Source organism: Bos grunniens, chromosome 23 (assembly GCF_055505025.1).
Source record: "Bos grunniens cultivar Pamir isolate PY7600 chromosome 23, Bosgru_T2T1.0, whole genome shotgun sequence".
NCBI lineage: Eukaryota > Metazoa > Chordata > Mammalia > Artiodactyla > Bovidae > Bos > Bos grunniens.
Genome location: NC_141187.1, coordinates 18,085,940 through 18,112,316, shown reverse-complemented (window position 1 = coordinate 18,112,316; position 26,377 = coordinate 18,085,940). Strand labels below are relative to the sequence as shown.

General features: G+C 52.9%; 2 protein-coding genes and 1 long non-coding RNA gene across 12 annotated transcripts in view; 2 read left to right on the top strand and 1 right to left on the bottom strand.

The window, feature by feature from the left end:
- The first annotated feature begins 1,525 nt into the window (after positions 1–1,525).
- On the top strand, positions 1,526–9,884 carry LOC147346831 (uncharacterized). 6 transcript variants are annotated; one of them, XR_015153218.1, is made up of 6 exons: positions 1,526–2,393; positions 3,493–3,644; positions 3,910–3,978; positions 4,172–4,282; positions 8,308–8,528; positions 8,630–9,884. It is a non-coding gene; the product is annotated as an uncharacterized LOC147346831 (long non-coding RNA). The 6 variants fall into 6 exon arrangements; XR_015153219.1 differs by having other exon boundaries at positions 1,534–2,393; positions 3,553–3,644; XR_015153217.1 differs by lacking the exon at positions 3,493–3,644 and having other exon boundaries at positions 1,541–2,393; positions 8,345–8,528.
- A 3,794-nt stretch (positions 9,885–13,678) lies between these two features.
- On the top strand, positions 13,679–16,170 carry DNPH1 (2'-deoxynucleoside 5'-phosphate N-hydrolase 1). Its single transcript, XM_086371744.1, has 4 exons — positions 13,679–13,904; positions 15,451–15,519; positions 15,688–15,798; positions 15,985–16,170. The coding sequence occupies exons 1-4, from the start codon at positions 13,706–13,708 to the stop codon at positions 16,131–16,133; spliced, it is 528 nt and encodes a 175-aa protein (XP_086227870.1). The 5' UTR covers positions 13,679–13,705; the 3' UTR covers positions 16,134–16,170.
- Positions 16,171–16,640: 470 nt separating this feature from the next.
- The window catches only part of CUL9 (cullin 9), a 37,659-nt gene continuing 27,922 nt past the window's right edge, over positions 16,641–26,377 (bottom strand). For 3 of the 5 annotated variants that reach the window (XM_086371707.1, XM_086371709.1, XM_086371708.1), the window contains 14 exons: positions 26,192–26,321; positions 25,840–26,039; positions 25,193–25,443; positions 23,902–24,247; positions 20,197–20,337; positions 19,933–20,097; positions 19,625–19,788; positions 19,193–19,286; positions 18,654–18,728; positions 18,423–18,533; positions 18,218–18,335; positions 17,790–17,923; positions 17,054–17,127; positions 16,641–16,977 (listed from right to left, as the gene is read on the bottom strand). In XM_086371707.1, the coding sequence (XP_086227833.1) occupies positions 16,788–16,977; positions 17,054–17,127; positions 17,790–17,923; positions 18,218–18,335; positions 18,423–18,533; positions 18,654–18,728; positions 19,193–19,286; positions 19,625–19,788; positions 19,933–20,097; positions 20,197–20,337; positions 23,902–24,247; positions 25,193–25,443; positions 25,840–26,039; positions 26,192–26,321 (2,193 nt within the window). In that variant the 3' untranslated portion in view covers positions 16,641–16,787. Of the gene's footprint in view, positions 16,978–17,053; positions 17,128–17,789; positions 17,924–18,217; positions 18,336–18,422; positions 18,534–18,653; positions 18,729–19,192; positions 19,287–19,624; positions 19,789–19,932; positions 20,098–20,196; positions 20,338–23,901; positions 24,248–25,015; positions 25,444–25,839; positions 26,040–26,191; positions 26,322–26,377 lie in introns of those variants that run through there. The other 2 variants (XR_015153206.1, XR_015153207.1) reach the window with 1 other exon arrangement.

Genomic DNA, 26,377 nt, shown 5'->3' with positions numbered 1-26,377 from the left:
GGTGGTGGGTGTGTTCCCCTCCAGGACCTTATTGGGTCTTCCAGGGCCAGACCCCTCTCCCAAATCCTCTGCTTTAGCTCCTCTGTGAAGTACCTACTACTGAACAATTGCAATCATTTCACATGCTAGCAAAGTAATGCTCAAAATTCTCCAAGCTAGGCTTCAACAGTACATGAACCAAGAACTTCCAGATGTTCAAGCCTGATTTAGAAAAGGCAGAGAGGAACCAGAGATTAAATTGCCAACATCCGTTGGATCATAGAAAAAGCAAGAGAATTCCAGAAAAGCATCTTCTTCTGCTTCATTGACTACACTAAAGCCTTTGACTGTGTGGATCACAACTCTGCAAAATTCGTAAAGAGATGGGAATACCAGACCACCTTATCTGTCTCCTGAGAAACCTGTATGCAGATCAAGAAGCAACAGTTAGAAACGAACATGCGACAATGGACTGGTTCAAAATTGGGAAAGGAGTACAACAAGGCTGTATGTTTTCACCCTGTTTATTTAACTTACATGCAGAGTACATCATGCAAAATGCTGGACTGGATGAAGCACAAGCTGGAATCAATACTGCAGGAGAAATATCAATAACCTTAAATATGCAGATGATACTACCCTTATGGCAGAAAGCAAAGAGGAACTGAAGAGCCTCTTTATGAAAGTGAAAGAGAGTGAAAAAGCTGGCTTAAAACTCAACATTCAAAACACTAGGATCATGGCATCTGGTCCCATCATTTCATGGCAAATAGATGGTGAAACAATGGAAACAGTGACAGACTTTATTTTCTTGGGCTCCAAAATCACTGCAGATGGTGATTGCAGCCATGAAATTAAAAGACACTTACTCCTTGGAAGAAAAGCTATGACTAAGCTAGACACCATATTAAAAAGCAAAGACAAAACTATGCCAACAAAGGTCCGTATAGTCAAAGCTATGATTTTTCCAGTAGTCATGTATGGATGTGAGAGTTGGACCATAAAGAAGGCTGAGCGCTGAAGAACTGATGTTTTTCAACTGTGATGTTTGAGAAGACTCTTGAGAGTCCCTTGGACAGCAAGGAGATCAAACCAGTCAATCCTAAAAAAGGAAATCAGTCCTGAATATTCATTGGAAGGACTGATGCTGAAGCTGAAGCTCCAATACATTGACCACCTGATGTGAAGAACTGACTCATGAGAAAAGACTCTGATGGTGGGAAAGACTGAAGGAGGAGAAGGGGACAACACAGGACAAGATGGTTGGATGGCATCACCAACTCCATGGACATGAATTTGAGCAAGCTCCAGGAGATGGTGAAGGACAGGGAAGCCTGGCGTGCTGCAGTCTACGGGCTTCCAAAGACTGAGCGACTGAACAGCAACAACCCCGGCCAGACGCCTCTCCTAAATCCTCTGCTTTAGCTCCTCTCTCAAGTACGGTAGATAATAGTATCTGCCCGCTTTCTGAGTTGTTTGGCAGATGCTCAAGCCACCACCCACCAAATGGAAGAAATTAACTACCTGATGACCATGCGCATGTGGCCCACAGACCTATCAGAACCTTAACCCCTGACACTGGGCGCTGTTAACCTCAGCATCAACCAATCAGAGTTGTGCAGGAACATCCCATACGCTGGGACTCCAGGCCCTCACCTGGCCTTAAAAATGCTCTCTTGGACCCCAGCAGGGAGTTTGGGTGTTTTGAGCGCCACCCCCCCCCCCCCCCCCCCCGCCCCCGCCGCGTCCTGAATTCCCTGCTTTGGGGGCCTGGCAGTAATCTCTACCCTTTCCTTCACCCACAACCCCACGTCGGCAGAGGGGCTTTACTGGGAAACCGGGAGCTGACCCAAGGCTGGCTGCTCCACAGGCTGGCTTCAAAGTTTGGAGATATTTGGAAGAGAGAACCCGTAGGAGTTGCTGACGGATTGGGTATAGGAGCTGATGAAAAGAGAAGAGTGAAAATTGACTCCAAGGTTTGGGACCTGAGGAGCTCAGAAGAAGGAGTTGCCTTTGGCAGAGATGGGGGAACCTGGGGGCGGCAAGCGGCCATGAGTGAGGAGGCAAGGACCCCCGCCTTCTGCCTGGCAGTGTTAAAGAAGTCCGGGAGGCGCTGGGTCCCCAGACGTCCGTATCCTTCGCGTCAATTAACAGGTGTGGACACTCGGGAAGGAAAGCTCCGCAGGACGCGTGGGGTGGGGCCAGGACGCTGGTAGCCCGCGGGCGCCACCGGGCGCGGAGAGGGAAGCGCGGCGGCTGGAGCGCCGGGGAACCTGCTAGCAGGCCCTGTGCTTCTGATGGACCATCCGCAGCGGACGCGAGGACCGGGAGCCGGACATAGGGATCGTGTCCCGGCTGCGGCGCTTCGGGCGGTTCTTCCCGAGCAGTGGCGGCTGCTGAGCAGGACTTGAGCGGTGAGGCTGCCAGGGCTCAGGGGGCGGGGAAGCTCCGGGCGGGGCCCTGCCTGAGAAGGAACTGCGGCCAGGGATCAGACCGCGTGCGTCCGACCCGGGAGCCCACTCCCTGCATTCAGTTACTATCATTTTGGTCCTTCGTGGAGAACTTCTTGGGCTCCTTCCGGAGGCTTTTGTAGGAGCAGGATGGAAGGGGGCCGCGCTGACCTCTTCTCTCTCACCTAGCACAGAGCTTCCCTTTCACGTGGAAGTATCAGCCCTCCCTGACCCGACAGACCCCAGGTCCCGTGAACACCGGCTCTCTCAGGTCCCTTGATCAGACTGTTGCCAGTGCCTCCTGCTCCTGCGGCGAGGTAGTCCCAGATCCTGGCTGGCTTTCTACTTTGGAAAGGGTGCCAGAAGTCTCGCAGTTCTCAGAAAACCTCAGGGGTGTGTCCCCCTTTTCCCTCCCATGGGCAGAGCCGGGATCTGTAGGACCCAATGCATTTCTTAGAGACCTCTTTATTTTAATTTGATTTTTGACTGCCCTGGGTCTTCATTGCTGCGCACGGGCTTCTCAATGCGGTGACTTCTTTTGTTGAGGAGCCTGGGTTCGGTAGTTGTGGCCTGTGGGCTTAGTTGCTCCACAACAGGCATGTGGAATCTCCTCTGTTCAGGGACGGAATCCATGTACTCTGCCTTGGCAGGTGGATTCTTAACTACTGGGTCACCAGGGAAGTCCCTGCGGCATCCTCTTTAAAATGATGCATCATAAAGTTGCTGGTGCTTTGGGAAGGGCCTGTGCTCAACAGTGTTCTGAGGGAGCTTGTTGAAAATGCAGATTCTGGAATAAAACCTTTGAGTCCATTTTTAATGAGCTCTCCAGTTATTCTGCTCTGTTCTGGGGCATGTGACCCCCATGCTCCCAGTGGGTGACATTGAATCAAGCTGGAAAGCTGGGATCCTGGCCCTGTGACCCCAGGATCTCCCCTGCCTTCACACCACCTCCCACTGGTTATACTTTGCTTTCAGGCAGGGATTCTCAAACTCGCCTGGGTATGAGAATCACCTGGAGAGCTCAGTCAGCGGTCCAGGCTCATCGATACCTGGGTCTTTGTAGTTGATCTGGTTCTTAGGTGTTCTCACCGCCACCAAAGCCTGAGAGCCTGTGGGGCCCTAGGTTCCTTGCACTGGCCAGCCTCTTGCTCCTCCTGCCTGTCCCCACCTGAGATGTGATTCCTCTTCTTCACCACCTCTGATCACTGACCCGAGGTGAGTCCCTCCATCTCACCTGTATCACTTCTGTCGTTGATCACATTCCACCTCCGCATGCGCCACCCCCCCCAACAGGACTGCATTTTCCTTTCAGGCTCTTCCATTTCCTTAATTCATGGAATCCTAGTGTTGGGTGGGCCCTTGGAGGCCATCTCTCTGTCCCCTCCCCTTCCCTGAGAAGGGTGGATCTGGGGGTGTGTAGGGCAAAGGAGAGGAACTGAAGCCCAGGGTGGGCCCCTGACCAGCTTTCCCTCAACCACAGGGGAAGAGGCTGCTGGAGGCCACAAGCTCATCCATGATTGGGACCTGGCCTGGCTGCAGCAGGCAGATGGTGAGTGCCCCCCCACCCCCGACCCGTCCTGCCTGCAAACTCTCCTGGGGTCCTAGATCCCCTGGACCTGCCTGGTTCCCCCGCCCTGCCCCCCACGCCAAGGGACTCCCTAAGTTCCCTTCTCACTGCAGCCAGACTGTGTCGTGTGTCCCTCACAAGCCCGAGGGTGAGCCTTGGTCTCCTTTCTTCCCAGTGGTCATGGCAGAAGTGACCCAGCCCTCTCTGGGGGTAGGCTATGAGCTGGGCCGGGCCGTAGCCCTCCACAAACCAGTCCTGTGCCTGTTTCGCCCACAGTCTGACTGAGGTGAGCACCCCCCAGCCCTGGCCTCCTTTCCCAGCTCTCTGAGGTCCCAGTCCTCCTCTCCTTCCTTGGGGAACTCTGAGCACAGTGCCCACCCCAGAAAGGGATGGGAAAGGGAAGGGCAACAGGCAGTGTGGGAGGGGAGTGTGGGAGGCAAGGAGGAGTGTGTGGGAGAGGGGGAAGTGTTGGGGGGGAGGGGTTTTTGGGAGGGGGGAGTGTGGGAGGGGGAGTGTGTTGGGAGGGGGAGTGTGGGAGGAGGAAGGGGTGTTGCGGGGAGGGGAGTGTGGGAGGAGGAGGGGAAGTGTTGGGGGAGGTGAGGGGGGGAGCCACCTCCACCACCGCCTCCTTCCCAGTGCTTTCAGCCATGACCTGGGAGCAGCCAATGGCTCCAGGTTCCAGGTGTGTGACAGCCGGAGGCAGAGGCAAAGGCGGTGGTTCTCCCCGAGCAGGTGGCTGCCTCTCCTGACCCAACTGTTTGACTTCACCCCAGTGTATGAAATTCTCCTGACCCCAGACTTGCTCTAGTACCTTTCCTGCCTCTTAGCCCAGTACAGACACACGGTGTGTTTTCAATTCTAGCTTTATGTCTGTGTGAGTGTGCAGGTGGGTGCGCATCAGAAATAATCTTCTTAGCACCCCGCTTCACTTCAAGATGTAGAGCCCTTTAAAGGTCTGCAGGCCCCCAAGAGAAGGATACTACATAACGCCCTCAAGCGCCCCGCAGGAACGTTCAGGAGTTTGGAGGAAGCTGGTCTTGAGAGGTTGCCATTCCTCTGTCACTGATGCTGTACTGGACACCTAAGTATCCACTGATGGATGAATGCACAAAGGAAATGTGTATGTGTATATAGTGTGTATGGATACACACACACACACACACACACACACACAATGGAATATTGTTTAGCCATAAAAAGGAACTCTTGCCCACTGCAACCACATGAGAAAATGACGTAAGGAAAATAAATCAGACAGAAAAACACAAATACTGTATCATATCTCATGTGAGATTTTTTTTTTAAATGACCTCAGATACAGAGAACAGATGGTTGTTTGCAGAAGTAAGGGGTGGAGGTTGAAATAGGTTGAGGTGGTCAAAAGGTACAAATTTCCTAATAAGATAATTAACTCCTAGGGAAGTAATATACAGTGTGGTGAATATAGTTAACAATACTGCATTTTATATTTGAACGTTGCTAAAATTAGAGATACTAAGGGAACATTTCATGCAAAGATGGGCTCGATAAAGGACAGAAATGGTATGGACCTAACAGAAGCAGACGATATTAAGAGGTGGCAAGAATACACAGAAGAACTGTACAAAAAAGATCTTCACGACCCAGATAATCGCGATGGTGTGATCACTCACCTAGAGCCAGATATCCTGGAATGTGAAGTCAAGTAAGCCTTAGAAAGCATCACTACGAACAAAGCTAGTGGAGGTGATGGAATTCCAGTTGAGCTATTTCAAATCCTGAAAGATGATGCTGTGAAAGTGCTACACTCAATATGCCAGCAAATTTGGAAAACTCAGCAGTGGCCATAGGACTGGAAAAGGTCAGTTTTCATTCTAATCCCAAAGAAAGGCAATGCCAAAGAATGCTCAAACTACCGCACAATTGCACTCATCTCACACGCTAGTAAAGTAATGCTCAAAATTCTCCAAGCCAGGCTTCAGCAATACGTGAACCGTGAACTTCCAGATGTTCAAGCTGGTTTTAGAAAAGGCAAAGGAACCAGAGACCAAATTGCCAACATCCGCTGGATCATCAAAAAAGTAAGAGAGTTCCAGAAAAACATCTATTTCTGCTTTATTGACTATGCCAAAGCCTTTGACTGTGTGGATCACAATAAACTGTGGAAAATTCTGAGAGATGGGAATACCAGACCACCTGACCTGCCTCTTGAGAAATTTGTATGCAGGTCAGGAAGCAACAGTTAGAACTGGACATGGAACAACAGACTGGTTCCAGATAGGAAAAGGAGTACGTCAAGGCTGTATATTGTCACCCTGCTTATTTAACTTATATGCAGAGTACATCATGAGAAACGCTGGGCTGGAAGAAGCACAAGCTGCAATCAAGATTGCCGGGAGAAATATCAGTAGCCTCAGATATGCAGATGACACCACCCTTATGGCAGAAAGTGAAGAGGAACTAAAAAGCCTCTTGATGAAGGTGAAAGAGGAGAGTGAAACAGTTGGCTTAAAGCTCAACATTCAGAAAACAAAGATCATGGCATCTGGTCCCATCACTTCATGGGAAATAGATGGGGAAACAGTGGAAATAGTGTCAGACTTTATTTTTCTGGGCTCCAAAATCACTGCAGATGGTGACTGCAGCCATGAAATTAAAAGACGCTTACTCCTTGAAAGAAAAGTTATGACCAACCTAGATAGCATATTGAACAGCAGAGACATTACTTTGCCAACAAAGGTCCGTCTGGTCAAGGCCATGGTTTTTCCAATGGTCATGTATGGATGTGAGAGTTGGACTGTGAAGAAAGCTGAGCACCAAAGAATTGATGCTTTTGAACTGTGGTGTTGGAGAAGACTCTTCAGAGTCCCTTGGACTGCAAGGAGATCCAACCAGTCCATTCTGAAGGAGATCAGCCCTGGGATTTCTTTGGAAGGACTGATGGTAAAGCTGAAACTCCAGTACTTTGGCTACCTCATGTGAAGAGCTGACTCATTGGAAAAGACTCTGATGCTGGGAGGGATTGGGGGCAGGAGGAGAAGGGGACGACAGAGGATGAGATGGCTGGATGGCATCACTGACTCGATGGACATGAGTCTGAGTGAACTCCGGGAGTTGATGGACAGGGAGGCCTGGCATGCTGAGATTCATGGGGTTGCAAAGAGTTGGACATGACTGAGTGACTGAACTGAACTGAACTGGAGACCAGATCTTAGTTTTTAACAAAAGAAAATAATTTATTGTGTGGTGATGGATGTTAACTTACTGTGGTGGTCATCTCAAAATACATACATGTATCGTATTATATTGCATACCTGAAACTAATGTTATATGTCAGTTACATCCAGTATTTTTTAAAATCTACGTAAGACAAAGCATGGCAAATAAAAAATAGGAAAAAGCATAGTAAGTAAAGCACAAAAGGGATAGTGGGAAAAACTTCCAAACATGTATGTAATCAAAATAAATGATGACATTTCATTGAGTAAAAAGAGCATTGACTCTTTAGTAAGCAGCTTATTACCTGCGTTTCTACAGACACACTTGGACTATAGAAAGGTTGAAATGAAAGACAAAAATATGAGTCCAGAAGGATTTATTAGGAATAAAAGTAGATCACGTGAGGACCAAAAGTGTACCAGCAAGAACACACAAGAATTCTGAACTTGTACTCGTCTACTAGTCTCAGAATACAAAGTAAATATAGTTGAAATTAAAAGAAAAATATCCACTGCCAACAGGATAGTTATATCAGTAATTGATAAATGGGCAAAAAAATAGAATATAGAAGATTTGGGGGAAAAACATAAATAGCAAGCTTGATCTGATGTGTATGTGGATATAGACTTCTGTATGTATTATATAAATACTGTATTATGTATTGTATCTATTTTAGATTTATCTTAGATATTATATTATCTATTATATATAGATATTAATATAAATATGTTATATATGATAGTATATATGTTTATCTATAATACATGTTAAAATATGGATCTGAACTAGATATAACAAAATTTAAGTGAAGTTGCTCAGTCGTGTCCAACTCTTAGTGACCCCATGGACTGCAGCCTACCAGGCTCCTCCGTCCATGGGATTTTCCAGGCAAGAGTACTGGAGTGGGTTGCCATTGCCTTCTCCAACTTCCCAGCTGCAATGGTGACCCCCAAGAGCACAACTGGGACCCCATAACAAAATTTAAGGCTGGATAAAACTGGAGAGTGGCTACAAGGGTATCTGATATACTATTCTCTATACTTTTCTCAGACTTGCTATGTTTTGTAATAAAATTTAAAATTCTTAATTTTTCATGCTGCTGCTGCTGCTAAGTCACTTCAGTCATATCCGACTCTGTGCAACCCCATAGACGGCAGCCCACCAGGCTCTCCTGTCCCTGGGATTCTCCAGGCAAGAACACTGGAGTGGGTTGCCATTTCCTTCTCCAATGCATGAAAGTGAAAAGTGAAAGTGAAGTCGCTCAGTCGTGTCCGACTCCTAGCGACCCCATGGACTGCAGCCTACCAGGCCCCTCCGTCCATGGGATTTTCCAGGTAAGAGTAGTGGAGTGATTGCCATTGCCTTCTCCGTAATTATTCATAAGAAAATACAAAATTGAGTTCTAAGGCTGAATTTCCTCTTTTGGCCTCTATAGATTCCTGACACCGGGAAGAAGAGGACTAGGACTCCAGATGTTCTTCACTTTCATAAAACTGTCCTCGTGAATGACGTCACCAGCAAGAAAACATCCTAGCCACAGGGATGGGGAGGAACTCAGACTAAGAATGTACCTGAGTTAGGTGGGTATGGTGTAGATTAGGGCAGAGAATCTCAGCCGTGCTTCCTCTCCAACATATCTGAGAAAGGAAAGTCACCTATGGAAAAACAAAATCGAAGGGAAGATATAGCTGGTCTCTGCGGCTTCTTCTTGGCTGGAGGTGATGTGTGATCCAGATGTTAAAGCTGGAGTGTGAGATTGAACCTGAAGAGATCCTGCACATGCTTAACTTCTGCTTTCTCTGAATCTCTGCACCCTTCACATGTCCCTCCATAACATTCATCTGACTTCTCTTCTTGAGTTAACTCTGGTCCTTCCCAAGCCAGAGGGAGTCTCAGGTCTCAGACTCCTCTTCACCCCTGTTTTATAGCTCCTTTAGTGCCCACGGAGTGTCTCACGTAGAACACATGCTTTAAAAATGTATCCCCACAGCTATAGATTTAAAGAGATTTAAGAGGCATATAAACAATGAGGAAGGTGAAACCACATGACTAGGGATGCACATTTGGGTGATAACTTCCTGTTTCTTTATGGTTTTATGTCCTTTTTTTTTTTTTGTCCTTCCTGTAAAAGGGCGGGCAGTGGTTCATTTGGAGGGAATAAGGAGGCCATGATTGGAATTGAACACATGCAAGTTTCTGGGTGGCTGAAGATCTCTCTCTTGATGTGCATGAGTGATGGTTACAGAGTATTTTATTAGTGGTTTTTTTTTAAAATTATTGTTTTATTTTTGCCTGTGTTGTATCTTTGTTGCTGTGCTGGCTTTTTCTGTAGTTCTGGAAAGTCAAAGGTACTCTCTTGTTGCTGGTACTTGGGCTTCTCACTGCTGTGGCTTCTCTTGTTTGGAGCACAGGCTCTGGGGCATAGCGGGCTTCGGTAGTTGTGGCTCCCGGGCTCTAGGGCATAGGTTCAACAGTCGTGGTGTACAGGCTCAGTTGCTGTGGGGCATGTGGGATCTTCCTGGACCAGAGATTGAACCCACGACTCCTGCATTGGCAGGCCAATTTTTAACCACTGGACCACCAGGGGAGTCCTATTTTATTTTAAATATTTGTTTATTTGGCTGTGCTGGGTCTTAGCTGTAGCATGTGGGATCTTAGTTCCTTGCCCAGGATCGAATCCCAGCCCCCTGCAGTGGGAGCAGAGTCTTAACCACTAGACCACTGGGAACTCTCTAAAGAGGATTTTATTATACTTCAGTTGTTAAGGTGGTTTTCTCAGGTGAGTTTTATATTATAATATTTTTATTGGTATATTCAATGAACAAATGAATGAATGGTTCTGGGCATTGAGCATGGTGGTTGCTAACATCAAAATAGAGACATCCAGATACTCTGTGCCCCATGGTGGGAGCACACACCACCACCTGTGAGGTAGTCTTGCCCCAGATTGAACCTGAATCTGATTACACCTCCAGATCCAACTCCAGTTTATAGCATTGAGGAACATTGTAAATGCCAGTATAGAAGTATCATCAGCAAACTCCAGACTGCAGAAACCTCTACAGGAAAAATGAGGGGAGGAGAGAAGATTTGCAGGGGGAACCTGTTGATCAAAACAGACTTAAAAGGCATGTCAGCCAATCCCCATATGTGGACTTGATGTGGCTTGTTTTAAATAAATTGTAAACAAATATTTATAACATTGGTAAGACAGATTGGAAATTTGAACATTGATGAACTATTTGATGACAGTAAGAAAATCTTACAAAGTTTTTCAACCCTGATATTTTTGTTACTTTTTTTTTGTATTTTTATTATGATTTTTAAAAATATCTTTTAGAGACATATATTAAAATATTTACAAATGGGGACTTCTCTGGTGGTCCAGTGGTTAAGACTCTGCACGTCCCCTGCATGGGGGCACAGGTTTGATCCTTGATTGGGGAACTAAGATCCCACATGCCATGTGACGTGGCCTATATATATACACACACACACAAATGTAATAACATGATCTTGGATTTGTATCACAACAGTACAGTGAGGAAGTTGAATATGCACATACATGAAACAAGACATAAATTGGTCATGAACTACTTGTTGAATCTCATTATACTATTTTCAGTACTTTATTATTGCCTTTTTGAAAACAGCTTTATGAGGAACAACTTATATCGGTAAAATCTGCCAGCTGTGAGTGTACAGTTTAATGTAAACTTGTAGGGTTGTGCAGTCATCCTTACGGTCCAGTTTTAGAACATTCCCATCACCACAGAAGGTTTCCTTGGGCCCTACCCTGCAGTCAATGCCTGCTCCCAGTCCCAGCTGGGACTACTCCATAGTCTGCTTTCTGTTTCTCTAAATACGCCCTTTCCAGACATTTCATCTAACTGCAGTCATGCTAGTCTTCTGTTCCTGATTCTAGGACATAAGTTGGATACACTGACCTGTACCGCCCTGGCTCCCCCTCCCATCACTTAGTGCCCCATCCCTCCAACTCAGGCCTCTGCACTGAGCCGAGGATCTGAGCTGCCAGCCATGGCTGGCTCTGCATCCTGACCACCTCAGCTGTGGGCAAAGAATCAATCGCAGGGCCTTGTTTCCCATCTGGAGAAACAGACAAAACATCCCTCTCTTCTTTCTCCTTCAGCCTGAGGTGGAACAGGGATGCCAGACCCCTCGGAAGTGTGGGCCCTAAGGACATGGAGGCTGGCTTCTTTTCTTGAGGACACAGAGGCAGAAGCAAGATGCTCTGTGTCGCAATATGCATGTGCTCCTCCTGGGAGGCGAGAACCGCAGGACAGTGTGACTGAGGGTGAGGAGGGTGCCCTCAAGGCCTCTGGCCGCTGGGGCCCGCCTCCCTTTAAGGGTGCGTGTGTGACCATGTGAGAAGGTGCCGGGAGCACTGGTGCACAGCTGTGCACACGTTTCCCCATGGTCTTACCTTAGGCACTGAGCCCATCAGAGGACACAGGTAGCCTAAGATTTCTTTTCCTTCTCTTTGTGTATTTTTTAAAGTATTTTTAAAAAAATATTCTTTATTGTGTCTTTTTAGAGATTTATTTATTTGGCTGTGCTGAGTCTTAGTTGTGACATGAAGGATCTTTCCTGCAGCATGCGGGATCTTTGGTTTGGGCATGTGGGATCTAGTTCCATGACCACGGTCAAACCCAGGCCCCCGGTGTTGGAAGAGTCTTAACCACTGGACCACCAGGAAAGTCTCTGTGTCTTTGCCTTTTAAAAATGGTTACTGTGTCCGCTCTGTCACTCTAGGTATGGGTATTTCATAGAATGGAGGAATTCAGAGGAAACCATCAGTGATGCTCTCCTCTGAGAAATGAGATTGGGGTCTCACTTTCCACCGGGTACTCTCTCATCCCTTTTGAAATTTTTGTCTTAAATTTGCGTAATTTTCATTAGAAAAATGAAGATTGTTATTAGCAGTGAGCCCTGGTGTGTTTGCCTGGTTCCCTGCAGACCCTGCTTCCATCAGATTACCTTAGAGCTGAGCAGATCACAAAGTGCTACCAAATGCAGCTGCTCATTTAATCTGCTTATTCGTTCAACAAATATCTGATGAGTATTTCCTAGAGGCCAGGCACAGCTCTAGAAGCTGGGGGTACAGCAGTAAGCCAAACAGAGAAAAACGCCTGCCCTCCCAGGGACTTACATTCCACTGACCATAGAAAGACATGCAACAAAATTAATCAATTATATGGTGGTGAGATGGACAGGGAAGCCTGGTGTGCTGCAGTTCATGGGGTTGCAAAGAGTCGGACGTGACTGAGCGACAGAGCTGAAAGGAAAAAAGACCAGGCAGAAGAGGGGATGGGAGGCTGCCACATTGAAGAGGGTATCAGGGAAGGTAACCTGAACAGCCTTGGAGGAGGAGAGGGAGTAACCCGGGGGGCGCTTGGAAGAAAAGGGCTCCAGAGGACAGCAAATGCCAAGGATCTGAGGCAAAAACATGCCCAGCTTGAGGAAGAGGCAGCGTGGCTGCGGAACAGACGCTGAGGCTAAAGGAGCTGGGATGACAGAGGTGAGAGAGGCGCCAAGTCCTGTGGGGCTGCTGAGCCCCCGAGGGGGTTTGGGGTTTTACCCCAAGTGAGATGGGAGCCTTTGGAGCTTTGGCTGAAGAGGGTCAGGACCCTAACTACTGGGTTTACAGGTCCCCCTGCTGGAGACCGGACTGTGTAGCAGGAAGGTGGGTGGACTGTGGGGAGGCTGAGAGGTGGTGGAGGCTTGGAGGAGGGGGCGTCAGTGGGGGTGGTGTGTGTGTTTCCCACCGACCCAGGACCTTATGGGGTCCTCTCAGGCTAGACCCCTCTCACATATCCTCTGCTTTAGCTTCTCTATGAAGTACCCAGACAATAGTGTCTGCCCGCTTTCTGAGTTGTTTTACAGAAGCGCAAACCACCACCAAATGGAAGAAATTAGCAACCTGAAGACCATGAACACGTGGCCCACAGACCCATAAGTACTTTAATCCCTGTGACACCACGCTTAGACTCCCCTCTAAAAATGGTTTCCTGGATCCCACTGGGAAGTTTAAGTATTTTGAGCACCCCTGACCAGAATTCCCTGTTTGGCGCCTGCAGTAATCACAGCCCTCTCCTTCACTGCAACCCCGTGTCTGCACTGGCACTGGGGTGCGACCCAAGGTTGGGTCCCCAGCAGGTGGGTTTCAGAGTTTTTAAATATTTGGAAGGGAGAACCCACAGGAGTTGCCCGCGGATTGCACGTAGGGTTTGATGGAAAGAGAAGAGTCAAAATGACTCCAAGGTTTGGGACCTGAGGAGCTGGGAGAATGGGGTTGCCTGTGGCAAAGGTGGGGAGGAGTGGATGAGGTGAGGAGTTAAGTCCAGGAGGCGCTGAGTTCCTACAGGTGGGTACGGTTGACGTTTCATTTCACAGGTGTTTCATTTCACTTGGAACCAGACCCCGTGAGGCGGGGGCGGGTCACGTGCAGGGGCGGGGCCAAGGGGAGCGGGCGGGGCCTGCGGGGCCCGGGATGGCGGCGGGGGCCGGGATGGCGGCGGCGGCGGCGGCGGCTGGAACCCTGGATCCGGGTCGTCTCTCCCTGTACTTCTGCGGGAGTATCCGTGGCGGACGCGAGGATCGGGAACTGTACGTGCGCATCGTGTCTCGCCTCCGGCGCTTCGGGGTGGTGCTTACCGAGCATGTGGCGGCCGCCGAGGTGGACGAGAGCGGTGAGGGAGGCGGTGCTCGTGGCGCGGGCGGCCGGGAGGGTGCAGGCAGGCCCCTCTGCCCGAGAAGAACTGCGGTGGGGGGCTCAGACCGCGTGCATCCGACCTGGGACCCTACGCCCCGGATTCAGTTACTATCTTGACCTTTGGGTCTTTCGTGGAGAACTTTTTGGGCTCCTTCCGGCTTTTGTAGGAGCAGGATGGGAGGAGGCCGCACTGGCCTCTTCTCTCCCACCTAGCACAGAGCTTTCCTTCGACATTGGAGGTATCAGCCCTCCTTGACCCGACAGACCCCGGGTCCCGCGAACACCGTCTCAGGCCCTCTGATCCTCTTGCTCCTGCGGAGAGGTAGTCCCGGATCCTGGCTGGTTTTCTACTTTGGAAATAACGCCCAAACTGTCACACTTCTCATAAAAACCTCAAGTGTGTCCCCTTTTCCCTCCCAGGGGACAGAGCCAGGCTCTGTAGGACCCAGTGCAATTCTCAGAGACCTCTTTATCTTAACTTTTGACTGCCCTGGGCCTTCATTGCTGCGTACGGGCTTCTCATTGCAGTGAGCAGCCTGGGTTCAGTAGTTGAAGCCTGAACTAAGCCTGGCTTTCGGGCTTAGTTGCTCCACGACAGGCATGTGGAATCTCCTCTGCTCAGGTATGGAATCCATGTATTCTGCCTTGGCAGGTGGATTCTTAACTACTGGGTCACCAGGGAAGTCCCTGCGGCATCCTCTTTAAAATGATGCATCATAAAGTTGCTGGTGCTTTGGCAAGGGCCTGTGCTCAACAGTGTTCTGAGGGAGCTTGTTGAAAATGCAGATACTGGGATAAAACCTTTGAGTCCATTTTTAATAAGCTCTCCAGTTATTCTGCTCTGATCTGGGGCGTGTGACCCTTATGCTCCCAGTGGGTGACATTGAATCAAGCTGGAAAGCTGGGATCCTGGCCCTGTGACCCCAGGATCTCCCCTGCCTTCACACCACCTCCCACTGGTTACACTTTGCTTTCAGGCAGGGATTCTCAAACTCGCCTGGGTATGAGAATCACCCGGCGAGCTCAGTCAGCAGTCCAGGCTCATCGATACCTGGGTCTTTGTAGTTGATCGGGTTCTCGGGTGGTTCTCACCCCCACCAAAGCCTGAGAGCCTGTGGGGCCCTGGGTTCCTTGCACTGGCCAGCCTCTTGCTCCTCCTGCCTGTCCCCACCTGGGATGTGATTCCTCCTCCTCCTGTCCACCTCTGATCACTTGCTCCTCCTGCCTGTCCCCACCTGGGATGTGATTCCTCCTCCTCCTGTCCACCTCTGAACACTGACCTCCATCTCCCCTGTATCACTCATGTCGTTGATCACATTCTGCTCCCCGGAACAGGACTGCGTTTTCCTTGCAGGCTTTTCCATTTCATTACTTTTCATGGAATCCTAGTGTTGGGGGGCCCTTGGAGGCCATCTCTCTGTCCCCTCCCCTTCCCTAAGCAGGGTGGATCTGGGGGTATCTAGGGCAGAAGAGAGGAACTGAAGCCCAGGGTAGGTCCCTGACCAGCTTTCCCTCAACCACAGGGGAAGAGGCTGCTGGAGGCGACAAGCTCATCCATGATCGGGACCTGGCCTGGCTGCAGCAGGCAGATGGTGAGTGGTCCACCGTCCTGCCTGCAAATCCCCTGGGGTCCTAGATCCCCTGGACCTGCCTGGTTCCCCCCCTCCAAGGGACTCCCAAGTTCCCTTCTCACCGCAGCCAGACTGTGTCGTGTGTCCCTCACAAGCCTGAGGGTGAGCCTTGGTCTCCTTTCTTCCCAGTGGTCGTGGCAGAAGTGACCCAGCCCTCTCTGGGGGTAGGCTATGAGCTGGGCCGGGCCGTAGCCCTCCACAAACCAGTCCTGTGCCTGTTTCGCCCAAAGTCTGGCCGAGGTGAGCCCCCCCAGCCCTGGCCTCCTTTCCCAGCTCTCTGAGGTCCCTGCCCTCTTCTCCTTCCTTGTGGGTCTCTGAGCACAGTGCCCACCCCAGAAAGGGAAGGGCAATGGGCAGTGTGGGAGGGGAGGAGGGGGAGTGTGGAAGTGGCGGGGGAGACACCTTCACCCCCATGCTTCTTGCCAGTGCTCTCAGCCATGATCCGGGGAGCAGCCAATGGCTCCAGGTTCCAGGTGTGGGACTACGAGGAAGCAGAAGTGGAGGCCCTGCTAGATCGGTACTTTGAGGCGTATCCTCCTGAGCAGGTGGCTGCCTCTCCTGACCCAACAGCTTGACTTCACCCCAGTTTTTATTAAATTCTCCTGATCCCCAGACTTGGCTCCTGGCTCTTAGCCCCAGTACTGATTCACGGCATGTATACAATTCTGACATTATATCACATTGTCGGTAGAGGAAGGTCCAGTTCTCAATAATATCCTAACACCCCGCTCAACTTCAAGATGTAGAGACCTTTAAAGGTCCACAGGCCCCCAAGAGGAGGAGACTTTCTAAGATGCTCAAGCTCCCTGCAGCAACATTCAGGAGTTTGGATGAAGCTGATTGTGGGGGGTGGGGGGTGACCATTCCTTCCTGTCCCTGTGCTGGGTCGGAGGCTTGGGGGCTGAGTACCACGGACATTTATTTCCCTTTATCAATGTAAGTCACAGCCGTCTGCTGTGGGCTTTGAGGATGGATGTCTGGATGCCTAGAGAAAAGAGCAGAGTAGGAGAAGGATTGGCTGTGTGTGATGGCAGGGGGAGCTGAAGTGGCCCTTTGAGGAAACTGGTCTGCTTCCAGAGAAGTGTATTAAAAAAAAGTTTATTCAGTGAACAGAAGACAGTGCCACAGACACTGGTAACCACCTGCTGCCATGTGCGGGGACAGTGGTGCACGCCTGACCCGTGACCCCGGGGCTCTGGTGGCTCCAGCGCTCCCTGCGTCCTGCCCCCTCAGTCGTAGCCCTCGTCGTCATCCTCGTCGTCGTCCTCGTCGCCGAAGAAGAAAGTCTCTCGGTCCAGGTTCTCAGACTCCTCATCATAGGAGAAGCTGTCATTGTCCAGCTCCTCCTCAAACTCGTCCTGCTGCCACTCGGGCTCCTCGTCCTCCTCCTCCTCCTCCAGTTCCGAGGAGCCCTGGGGCCTGGGAGAGTGCACACTCAACCTCAGGGCCTCGGCGCCTCCCACGTCCCCCCGCGCCAGGGGGCCCCTCCACTCACTGACTGCCAGGCACGTTGGGTCCTTTTGCCTCCCGGGACTCGGAGGATGGACTCTGGAGACCAACCCGGAAATCCTGGCAAGGAGACAGGAGGATGTGGGGAGCAGCGGAGTAGAGCACACTGGGCCCTGGCACCCAGCCTTCCTTCACCCGGATCCCCCGAGGGCCTAGAGCCGCCCGGCCCTGCCAGGAATGCCCCCGCCACCAACCCCAGCACCCCGCTCTGTGAGCCATTGACTCTGCCTAACATGACAGTCCTCAGCGACCCAGGATATGGCGGTGAGGCCCCACCTACCCTTACCATACTGTGTGTTCATGCCTTTTCTGCCCAAGTTACGTACCAGTCCGTAAGCTCCCTGAGGGCGGGATTCCTAGTTCAGACTCAGCATCAGTGTATTGGAGCCGGAAAGAACCTCAGCTCCCTTACTTTGGTGGATCCCTGCCCTTTGGCCCCCAACTCCTAGGATTCTAAATCCACATCTGGGAAGAATCTTCTGAAAAAGTTCCCCAAGTGAGTTCTGGAGAGCAAGCACCTGGCCAGATACCCTTAACCTGGGCTAACTACCTCCTTCATTTTGTAGGCAAGGCCAGGTGGCTGAGGGGCGGGGCTGGGAGGTGGGATACAGGCCGGTCCATGTGCCCTCGAATCCTTTCCATCAGGATCCCCCTAGGGCACCAGAGGCTGTGACAGGCGGTGCCAAGTGAGGGCAGGAAGGCTGGGTCGGATGGGTGGCTACCTGGGTGGAGTGCTGCAGGATGGCCAGCAGCCGCTCCTGGATCCGCCGCAGCAGCTCCAGGCCGGTGTTCAGGTGCTCGGCCCGCAGGAGGCGCAGCGAGGAGGCCAGGTCTCTGCAGTGCAGCAGCGTCTCCTCTGCAGAGAGGGCAGGGCGCGGGGCTCCCTCCCTTCTTCCCTTCCTCCCACAGACGCCTACCATGCGCTCCCCACATCTACCAGGGCTCACAGCCTAGAGGTGGGGACACGTCGTAATCAAAGCAAAGGTCGGGTGGGGGTGTGTATCATGGACCTGCAGGGTAGAACTTGAAGACGGTAACAAGGCTACGAGGCACAGGAAGCTCCAGGGGCCAGAATGAAGGTGGGCGGCTGGGGCTGGGTCACCCACCCATCTGTATTTTGGGGGTAGGTGCCAGGGGGACGGGGGCTCACCCAGGAGGATCTGCAGGGCGTTGGTGTGCAGCTCCAGGGCCTCGATCTGCTGCTCCACGACGTCCATGTGCTCTGTGTCCTGGTTGTAGAAGCTGTACACGCAGGCGTAGGCCAGCACCTGCGGGCCCAGGCAGGCTCCTGCTGAGGCCACCTCCCACCCTCCCCCTCCTCCCGCCCACCCTCTGCCCAGGCCAGCCCACACCACCTTTCGTGCCTGCTCCAGACCCCGGCAGGCATCACTGAGGAAAGTGAAGGATTTGGGCGGGGGCACCTCGTGGATGGCAGACACGCGGTTCCGCAAGTTCACAGCAAAGTCCTGTGCGGAGAAGTGGCTGTCATCACCGGCGGGCGCAGCCCCACCCCCCAGAAGAGCGCCCGGCCATCCAGCCCAGCCCTCTAACCTCCTTGGCCACCCCACTGTCTCTTCCCTGCTCACCCGGGCCTGGTGATGGAAAGTACACCTCTCGTTGTAGTCCTGGAAGCGCTTCTCCTGGCGCGCGGCTTTGCTTACCTGGTGAAGGCATGTCAAGAGGGCTGTTGGGTGATTGGCAGGACAAGATGAGGTTACTCCTCAGACCAGCCACCATTCACGGAGGCCTGCTGCTGCTCTACCCAGACTTCTTCATTCCTTTCTCGTAACTGTGAGATGAGGGTGCTGAAGCCTGGCAGGTTGACTACACAGTGAAGCCAGGCCCTGGCTCACAGTCTTTGCTCTGCTCTGCCCTGGGCCTCCTGGGAGCGCTCAGCCCACCACAGCCTCTCTGCTGGGGCAGAAGGTCTCTGTGCACAGACCTCCCAGGACAGAACTCCCAGCACCTGCAGGCCCTGGGGCTTTCAGTCTTCTCTCCACTGAGCCTTGTTCCACCTCTCCGGCTGCTTGGGACATGGAGCTGTCTGCGCCCAGGCCCAGAAGCAGCATCTCACCCTGTCCGCCCAGGGGCCTCTGCCCGCCTCCTCTCAGCACCAGCCCCTTACCATGGCGGAGCAGTTGTAATAGTCTTTGTGATTTGGCTTCCAGGACTTGAGGCAGCGCCAGCAGAATCCATGATTGCATTTGGCACAGGTCATGCTGTGGAGGAGGCTAGCTGGTCAGGGTTCCTGCCTCTGGCCAGGGCCCCACCAGGAATGCCCAGGGCCTGGACACACTGCTGGCCCCTCCCACGCCCTCTTAAGTCTCCTTAACTTCACTAATCCCTACTCACCACATCCTGGCTTCCAGATCCCCTCATACATGCAGGCTTAAGAGTGGGGGGAACACTGGAATCACTCTGGAAGGTGCGAGGAGGTAGCTGAGGACCTCCCGTGCTCTTGAGCTTTCTGGCCCGTCCACTGCCCCTTCCTTCTGCCAGGTCTCCCACCCTCTCCCGAGCCTCCAACCCTGCCGCCGCCCACAGTACCCCCACTTACTGCAGACACCCCTCATTTTTCTCAATGGGAGCCTGACAGCTGGGGCAGCGCTTGGAGATGAGCTTGGTCAGATGCTTGCTCTGGGCCTCCACACTCATGCCGTCGTAGTAGCCGCCATCGTCCACCCACTGGGACATGTGGCCACAGCTGGCAGGGTAGTGTGCCTAGGGGAGGGGGGCAGCGAGGGTATAGCTGAGTCCTTATTGCAGACTGGTGGTGCGGGCAGGACAGGGTAGGGTGCTTGGGGTGGGGGGGGCAGGGAGGGGTGTGGACCCCGGCAATGGGGCAGAGTCAGGGTGGGCCCCCACCTCAGGGAAGCTACAGCTGAAGCACGAGGCCCAGCCGCACTTGGAGCAGGTGGTCCCACAGCCTAGGCCCTGGCGGCAGAGGATGCGGTCGCAGCCCTGGGGGTTGGTGCACCAAGTCAGGTTGGCGCAGCTCTCCACGTAGCCACGCAGGAGGGCCTTCTCGTACTGTGGGGATGCAGGGGCCATGAGGTGAGTGCCTGGCTCTCTGACACCACACCTCCGGGCCCCCCGAGCCCCGGAGCCTCTTGAGGCAGAGTTGGGTACCTTGGAGATGACCTCTGGCGAGGAGACAATGGCACGGATGAAGGCCCCCGTGGGCTGGGCCGGGCAGTCAGCAATGGGGCAGGTGCAGTTCAGCACGAGGTTCTGCTCAATGCGTGTCGTCAGATACTCATTCCAGCAAGACTGGGAGGGACACGGGAGCGGCCGCTCAGGGACAGCGCAGGAGCAGGAACCCTCCCCAACACTGGCAAGGCCAGAGACAGACGTGCTGCTACATCAGCCTCAACACTGACCCTAACCTTTCTGGCCTCCAGGGCTTTTCCTGATTGGCCACAATTACAGTTCACTTTGAGGTGTGCAGACCAAAGTGGTAATTAAAATTATTGTTGGGATGGGTGTGAAGGGATGGGTAAAGAGAATCAAGAAAAAGAAGATTCAAGTTCTGAGAAAGACTTAGAGCAAGAAAGCCAGAGAGGAAGAAGGCCTGGGGGGCTGGCCAGGGCCCACTGTGCTGTAGCTGTGACCTCATCTGGCTCAACTTCTTACCTCAGTCCTGTCTCCATACCCCCACCTCCTCCAGTGCACTCCTAAATTCTGCTCAGCCCCCCTACCCCCCGTCACCAGTGCCGGGGGTGTCACAACTCATAAATCCTTCTCCTGCTATCATGTCACTACCGTACCCAACCCAAGCCATCGTCCCCACCCCTCAACATCAACCCTCATCATCCCCTCCCCCCACATCAGCCCTCATCACCCCCTCCCCCCACATCAGCCCTCATCACCCCCTCCCCCATCAGCCCTCATCACCCCCTCCCCCATCAGCCCTCATCATCCCCTCCCCCCCATCAGCCCTCATCACCCCTCCCCCCACATCAGCCCTCATCATCCCCTCCCCCCACATCAGCCCTCATCATCCCCTCCCCTCAACATCAGCCCTCATCACCCCTCCCCCCACATCAGCCCTCATCATCCCCTCCACCCCAATATCAGCCCTCATCATCCCCTCCCCCAACATCAGCCCCCCTCATCCCCTCCCCCAACATCAGCCCCCCTCATCCCCTCCCCCAACATCAGCCATCATCCCCTCCCCCTCAACATCAGCCCCCATCATCCCCTCCCCTCTCAACATCAGCCCCCTCATCCCCTCCCCTCTCAACATCAGCCCTCATCATCCCTTCCCCCCCACATCAGCCCTCATCATCCCCTCCCCCAACATCAGCCCCCCTCATCCCCTCCCCCAACATCAGCCCTCATCATCCCCTCCCCCAACATCAGCCCTCATCATCCCTTCCCCCTCAACATCAGCCCTCATCATCCCCTCCCCCCCAACATCAGCCCTCATCATCCCCTCCCCTCTTGATTGTTCCTTCCCTCATCCCTCCTGAAGACACCAACTACCTCGTGAGCACCTGAGCCTCCAAAAGACTCCATTAAGGACCCTCTCCCTCACACTGCCTACCCCAGAGCTTCCCCAAATGATGGATCCAAACCCCAGGAGAGTCCCCAGGTGGTTCCATGAGGACTCTCCATGATAAATAAGTGCGTAACTGAACTACTTTCACTCAAGTACTACACGAAACCAACCCCCTCCTATAGAAAAACAAGCCCAGATAAACTGGGAAGTAGAATGCAAAATCCTTTTCCGCATTCAGACCCCCAGGCCGAGGAGGGCAGGCACACAGGCCCTTGAGCCGACAGCTGTGGAGTGGGAGCACTGCCCTGCAGGACAATGGCCAGGTCTCAGTTTGGAACCTGCTCCATGCCCACGAGGAGTGTCTCTGCTTGGGGCTTACCGTTGGCCTCCACTGTCCCCACTGCCCAGCCAGAGGGAATGCCGTCTCCCGCCTGGACTCCCCTCCTGCCCTCAGCCACTCACTCAAGCCTCACCCCGGGAAGCTGTCTCCCACTGCTCCAGGCCCCAGGGTTTCCCCGTCAGTGGCTCCTGCACTCTGCCACTGGCTCCTCTGCTGGGACGGATTCAGCCTGCTTTGCTGAGTCCCGTTTCCCAGCTCCCTGTCTCTGTCTCTGTCTCTACAGGGTTGGGGTGCCCCACGCTCAGTGCCTTGGGCCTGCTCCTCTCCCCCTGGGTGATGCCAGCCAGGCTTCTGCACTTACTTCCAAATTGAAAAATCCACTGTCTGCCTGCTAGTCCCACACAGGTGCCCAACAAAGCAGCTCAAACTTTACTTGGCCAAAACGGATGGAATTTCCCCTCAAAAGTCTGCCTTGCACACCAACCCCAGGCCTAACATTTCCCCCAACTCATCCTGCCAGATGCTCAGGTCAAAACCCCAGGAGCTGTCTTGATGCCCTTGTCCTCAGCCACAACCCTGTCAGCTCTACCCCACATGTGTCCCGATCTGTCCACCCCTTCACCGTCCCTAGGCTCAGCGGCCAGCACCTCTTGCCTCTTTGTACAAGTCTCTGAACCAGTGTCCCTACTTCCACTCTCGTTCTGCCCAAGCCTTTTCTCCACACCAAGTGATCTTTTCAAAACTGGAAATCAGATCTTATTGCATCTCTGCTCAAAACCCACCAGGGCTTCCCATAAAGGCCCTTGTCTGCCAACCCAACTCAACTAGGCCCCCGTCCGCCTCCCAAATCTCTCCTTCCGCTGTCCCACCACTGTGCTCACCTTCTTCACAGAACTATTCCAGGAATTAAACGAGACAATGTTTGTAAAACAGCACAGAGGCCCAGAATGAGGCCCCCATAAATATTAGCTGTGGTTATTATTAGCTCTCGGGTCCTTGTCTGCCCGCGTCTCCCCACTCCCTCACGCAGCACCCAGCGCTGTGCACGCAGGAGGTCCATGACAAGCATTAGTTGAACAAAAAAGTGGAAGTGTAAAGGGAATCATTAAGAACCTGGGAACAGGGGGGCAGAGGCGACTATGTGAGAACAGTAACTTGAAGCTGAGCAAAAGGGAAGGAGAAAAAGTACCAAGTACACACACATGCAAACACACACGGCCCAGGTCACCCACCACTGGGGCGGCGCTGCTGAGAGAGGCGGCTAGAATTGATGGCAACAAGGGCGCTCATCCTGCTAAGTGGATGGGTGTGGGCTCTGGTCCTACAAGCTGTGAGGCAGGGGCAGGGGAGACGGCACTCAGCACCTGGCTTCCTGCCTCGGCCCCTCGCCACCCCAAGGGTGCTCCCTCCCCAGCTACAGCCTTCTCCGCTCAGCTTCACGGCAGCCTGACTTCCCGTACTTCCCTCTGCTTTTGTGCTGTTTTTGTTTTAAACTGTTCCTTTTAATTTTTATATTAAGTGAACGTGTACAGATAAAAGAAGTGATGACATTTTGGAATAAAAAAACCTTCGGTGGTGATAAGGAAAGCATAAACCATAGTCATCACCAATTTCCAAACACTTCTCATTTATAAAGTGCTTTGATTTTATAAAGTGTGTGTATTATCTATTGTTCTCAAATTTGGCTGAACACTAGAATCCCCTGAGGAGCTCTTGTTTCACCTCTGGAGATTCTCATTTAATTGGTCTCGGGCATACTTTGAGCACTGGGATTTTTTAAAAGTTCCCAGTGATTACAATATGCAGCAAAGACACATACCACCAGATGCTAACCACCACCCTGCAGAGTGTCAAAGCACCACTTACCGATGACAAAACCAGCTTAAGAGGGACTGAGACTCATCCAACATCGCCCAGGCCCAGAAGTGGCCTTGCCGGGGCTGGAGACCAGAGCTCCCGAGTTGCTGGGGTGCTGGGGGGAGGAGAGCCTCACCTTACAGCAGGAGTGCTGGCAGCAGAGGGCGGGCAGGTCGCGGTCGGGCGCCAGGGGGCTGACACACACGGGGCAGTGGTCGGGGCGTGCGGGGGCGGCCTGGGCCTGCGGCACGCGCAGCCCGGCTGCCAGCAGCAGCGGCTCAGGGTCATCGCTGTAGCTCTGCAGCAGCTGCTCGGCGCCCCAGTGGGAATGAGCCAGGAGGTGCTGTGCCACGTCGGGCTCCAGGTTCAACGTCTCCTGCACCTGCCGCACCGTCTGCTCCATCAACCCTTCCACCTCCCGGGGGCTCATGGTGCGGCCCGCGGGCAGCTGGAGGGAAGCCAGGGCAGCCACGGCTTCTGGGCTTGAGAGAGACAGAGGTCAGTGGTCAGTCTCACTGCCCTGCTTATCCAACCCGCTGGCTGGAGCCCACCCTGGCCCCCCGGTCCCCACTTGTGCATCTTCGTCCACACTTGCTGAACCAGCCTGAGGATCACCACCCACCGTCAGAGCACAGCCTCCACAGAGCGTCTGCAGTATGTGGGGTGGGGCTGGCAGTCAGTGACTGAAGCACTACTGGAATCTAGTGGGCAGGGGTCACGGTGCTGACTGACCTGCAGTGGATGGGACGATCACACTCAGATCCCTCCCCAAATTCTCCCAGCGTGTCCAGTGAGAGAAAGTCCACAGCCTCATTCCTCAACGTGTGGGCTGTGGACCAGCAGCCTAAGTGTCACGGGGAGCTCCAGTGAATTTGAAAATGTGTGCGAGTGGAAGTTTGAGAAAGATGACTCTAGAAAACTCGCATTTACACAGTCTGAACAGCCGGCGTAAAAGCAGAACAACTCCTGGTGAACTGGAACTGAGGTAAAGAGCTTTAGGGTGCCAGCTAGCTAGCGGAGTCCTATGGCAAATTCCTCTGGAGAACAGACTTCCTGAAAACTATTCATAGAATTTGTATATTTCACTAAGCAGAGTGCATAGTTAGTACTCGATATGTGTCTGCCTAGTATTTCAATTCTGCTTAGAACGAAAGACATCCAGAAAGGAGTTTATGAGTCTTGGACTCCTACCTAAGGAGTCTGGGGACAGCAAGGCCCCTGCGTGGGACGGAAGCAAAAGAGGTGATGACGCTGGGAGTGGGGATGAGGACTAGTATCTCTCATCAGGGACAGGGAAAATGGCGCTAGACAAAGAAAGAAATGACATGTTTTTGTTCTGGCAGCCTGGCTTTGGCACTATGACCCCTCCCATGTCACTGCGGTGCCATTCGTCCTGGGGGGCCCTGCAGCAGGGGGCACGGGGCTACCTTATCTTGGAGGTCTCAGAGGTCTGGCTGCCAAAGAAGGGGATCTCTGCCTGGCCCCGGCAGGGCCCTGAGGGCTCTGGGGTGGCGTACGTGAGGATCTGGGGCCAGTCATCCCGCCGTTCCACATAGCCCTGGCCCAGGAGGTGAAGAATGCAAGAGAGGACATCCGTGCTGGTACAGGCCACACCCCCGGCAATGGCACGGCCCAGGCTTCCAGGGGGATTTGGACCCTTGTGCCAGGCCTCCAGAACCTGGATGGGAGGTGAGGAAACAGGTGGGCTGCGGTTACCCAGAGCAGCCAGCCTCCAGCTTTGCCACTTACTGCCTGACTGTGGATCAGTTACTAACTCATGCCTCATTTTTCTTATCTGTTAAATGGGGATAATAATAATAGTAGTAATACCAACACCACCAATCTCATTGTATTTCTGTGTAGATTAAATGACTTAATCATGGAAACTCTTAAGAATAGAGCCTGGCACACGGTCAGCACTCATGTCTGGTCTCCACCTTCTAACTTCCCATCAGGAATAGAAAAACCAGATGGGAATGTCACCTACCTTCCCCGTGATGCCCTCTGCCCCCCACTCCACCCCCAAGCATGACTCCCTCCCCTTCCCCCAACCATCAGGGTCCCCTGTGCCTACCAGACACACCAGCTGGTCAATGTGGAGGCCCTTCTCCCCATGGGCTTTGAGAATACGGACAAGAAGACAGCTCAGGAGGTTCCTCTTCTGTTCCAGGGTCCGGCCTTCATCCTTCTCCACGTTCAGGTATGTCTGGGGAGGCAGCAGCCACAGGGCCTCCCCACGGGGCTGGAGCCCAGGCTCCCGGAGACGCAGCACACCTGGAACCCGCTCCCAGTCAGTGCCCAAAGAGGGGAAGGGACAGACGAGTGAGGGCAAAGGGGGCTCCATTCTCATCCCCTGTATCTCCCCCACCCGGAGAGCCCACCCCTGGGAGCAGGGGCTCAGCCCAGCCCCACCACCTCGGACCTACCCCTAGGTGGGAAGTCCTGGCCCTCCTGCAGGGTCAAAGGGCCGCTGTCTGAGGTGAGGGGCAGGAGGGCCTGGAGCAGCAGCTCGGGGCTGAGGCCAGAATTCTTCAGCAAAGCCTCTACTGACACCTCCTGGGCCGGAGAAACAGGGCCAGTCAGGAGCAGACGGTCAAGGCAAAGGAAAAGGA

Bases quoted from the DNA above. Each gene is read 5' to 3' on its own strand.
- DNPH1 (XM_086371744.1), top strand. From the start codon at position 13,706: ATGGCGGCGGGGGCCGGGATGGCGGCGGCGGCGGCGGCGGCTGGAACC. The intron at 13,905-15,450 runs GTGAGGGAGGCG...CCTCAACCACAG, and splicing joins CGCCGAGGTGGACGAGAGCG to GGGAAGAGGCTGCTGGAGGC. The intron at 15,520-15,687 runs GTGAGTGGTCCA...CTTTCTTCCCAG, and splicing joins CTGGCTGCAGCAGGCAGATG to TGGTCGTGGCAGAAGTGACC.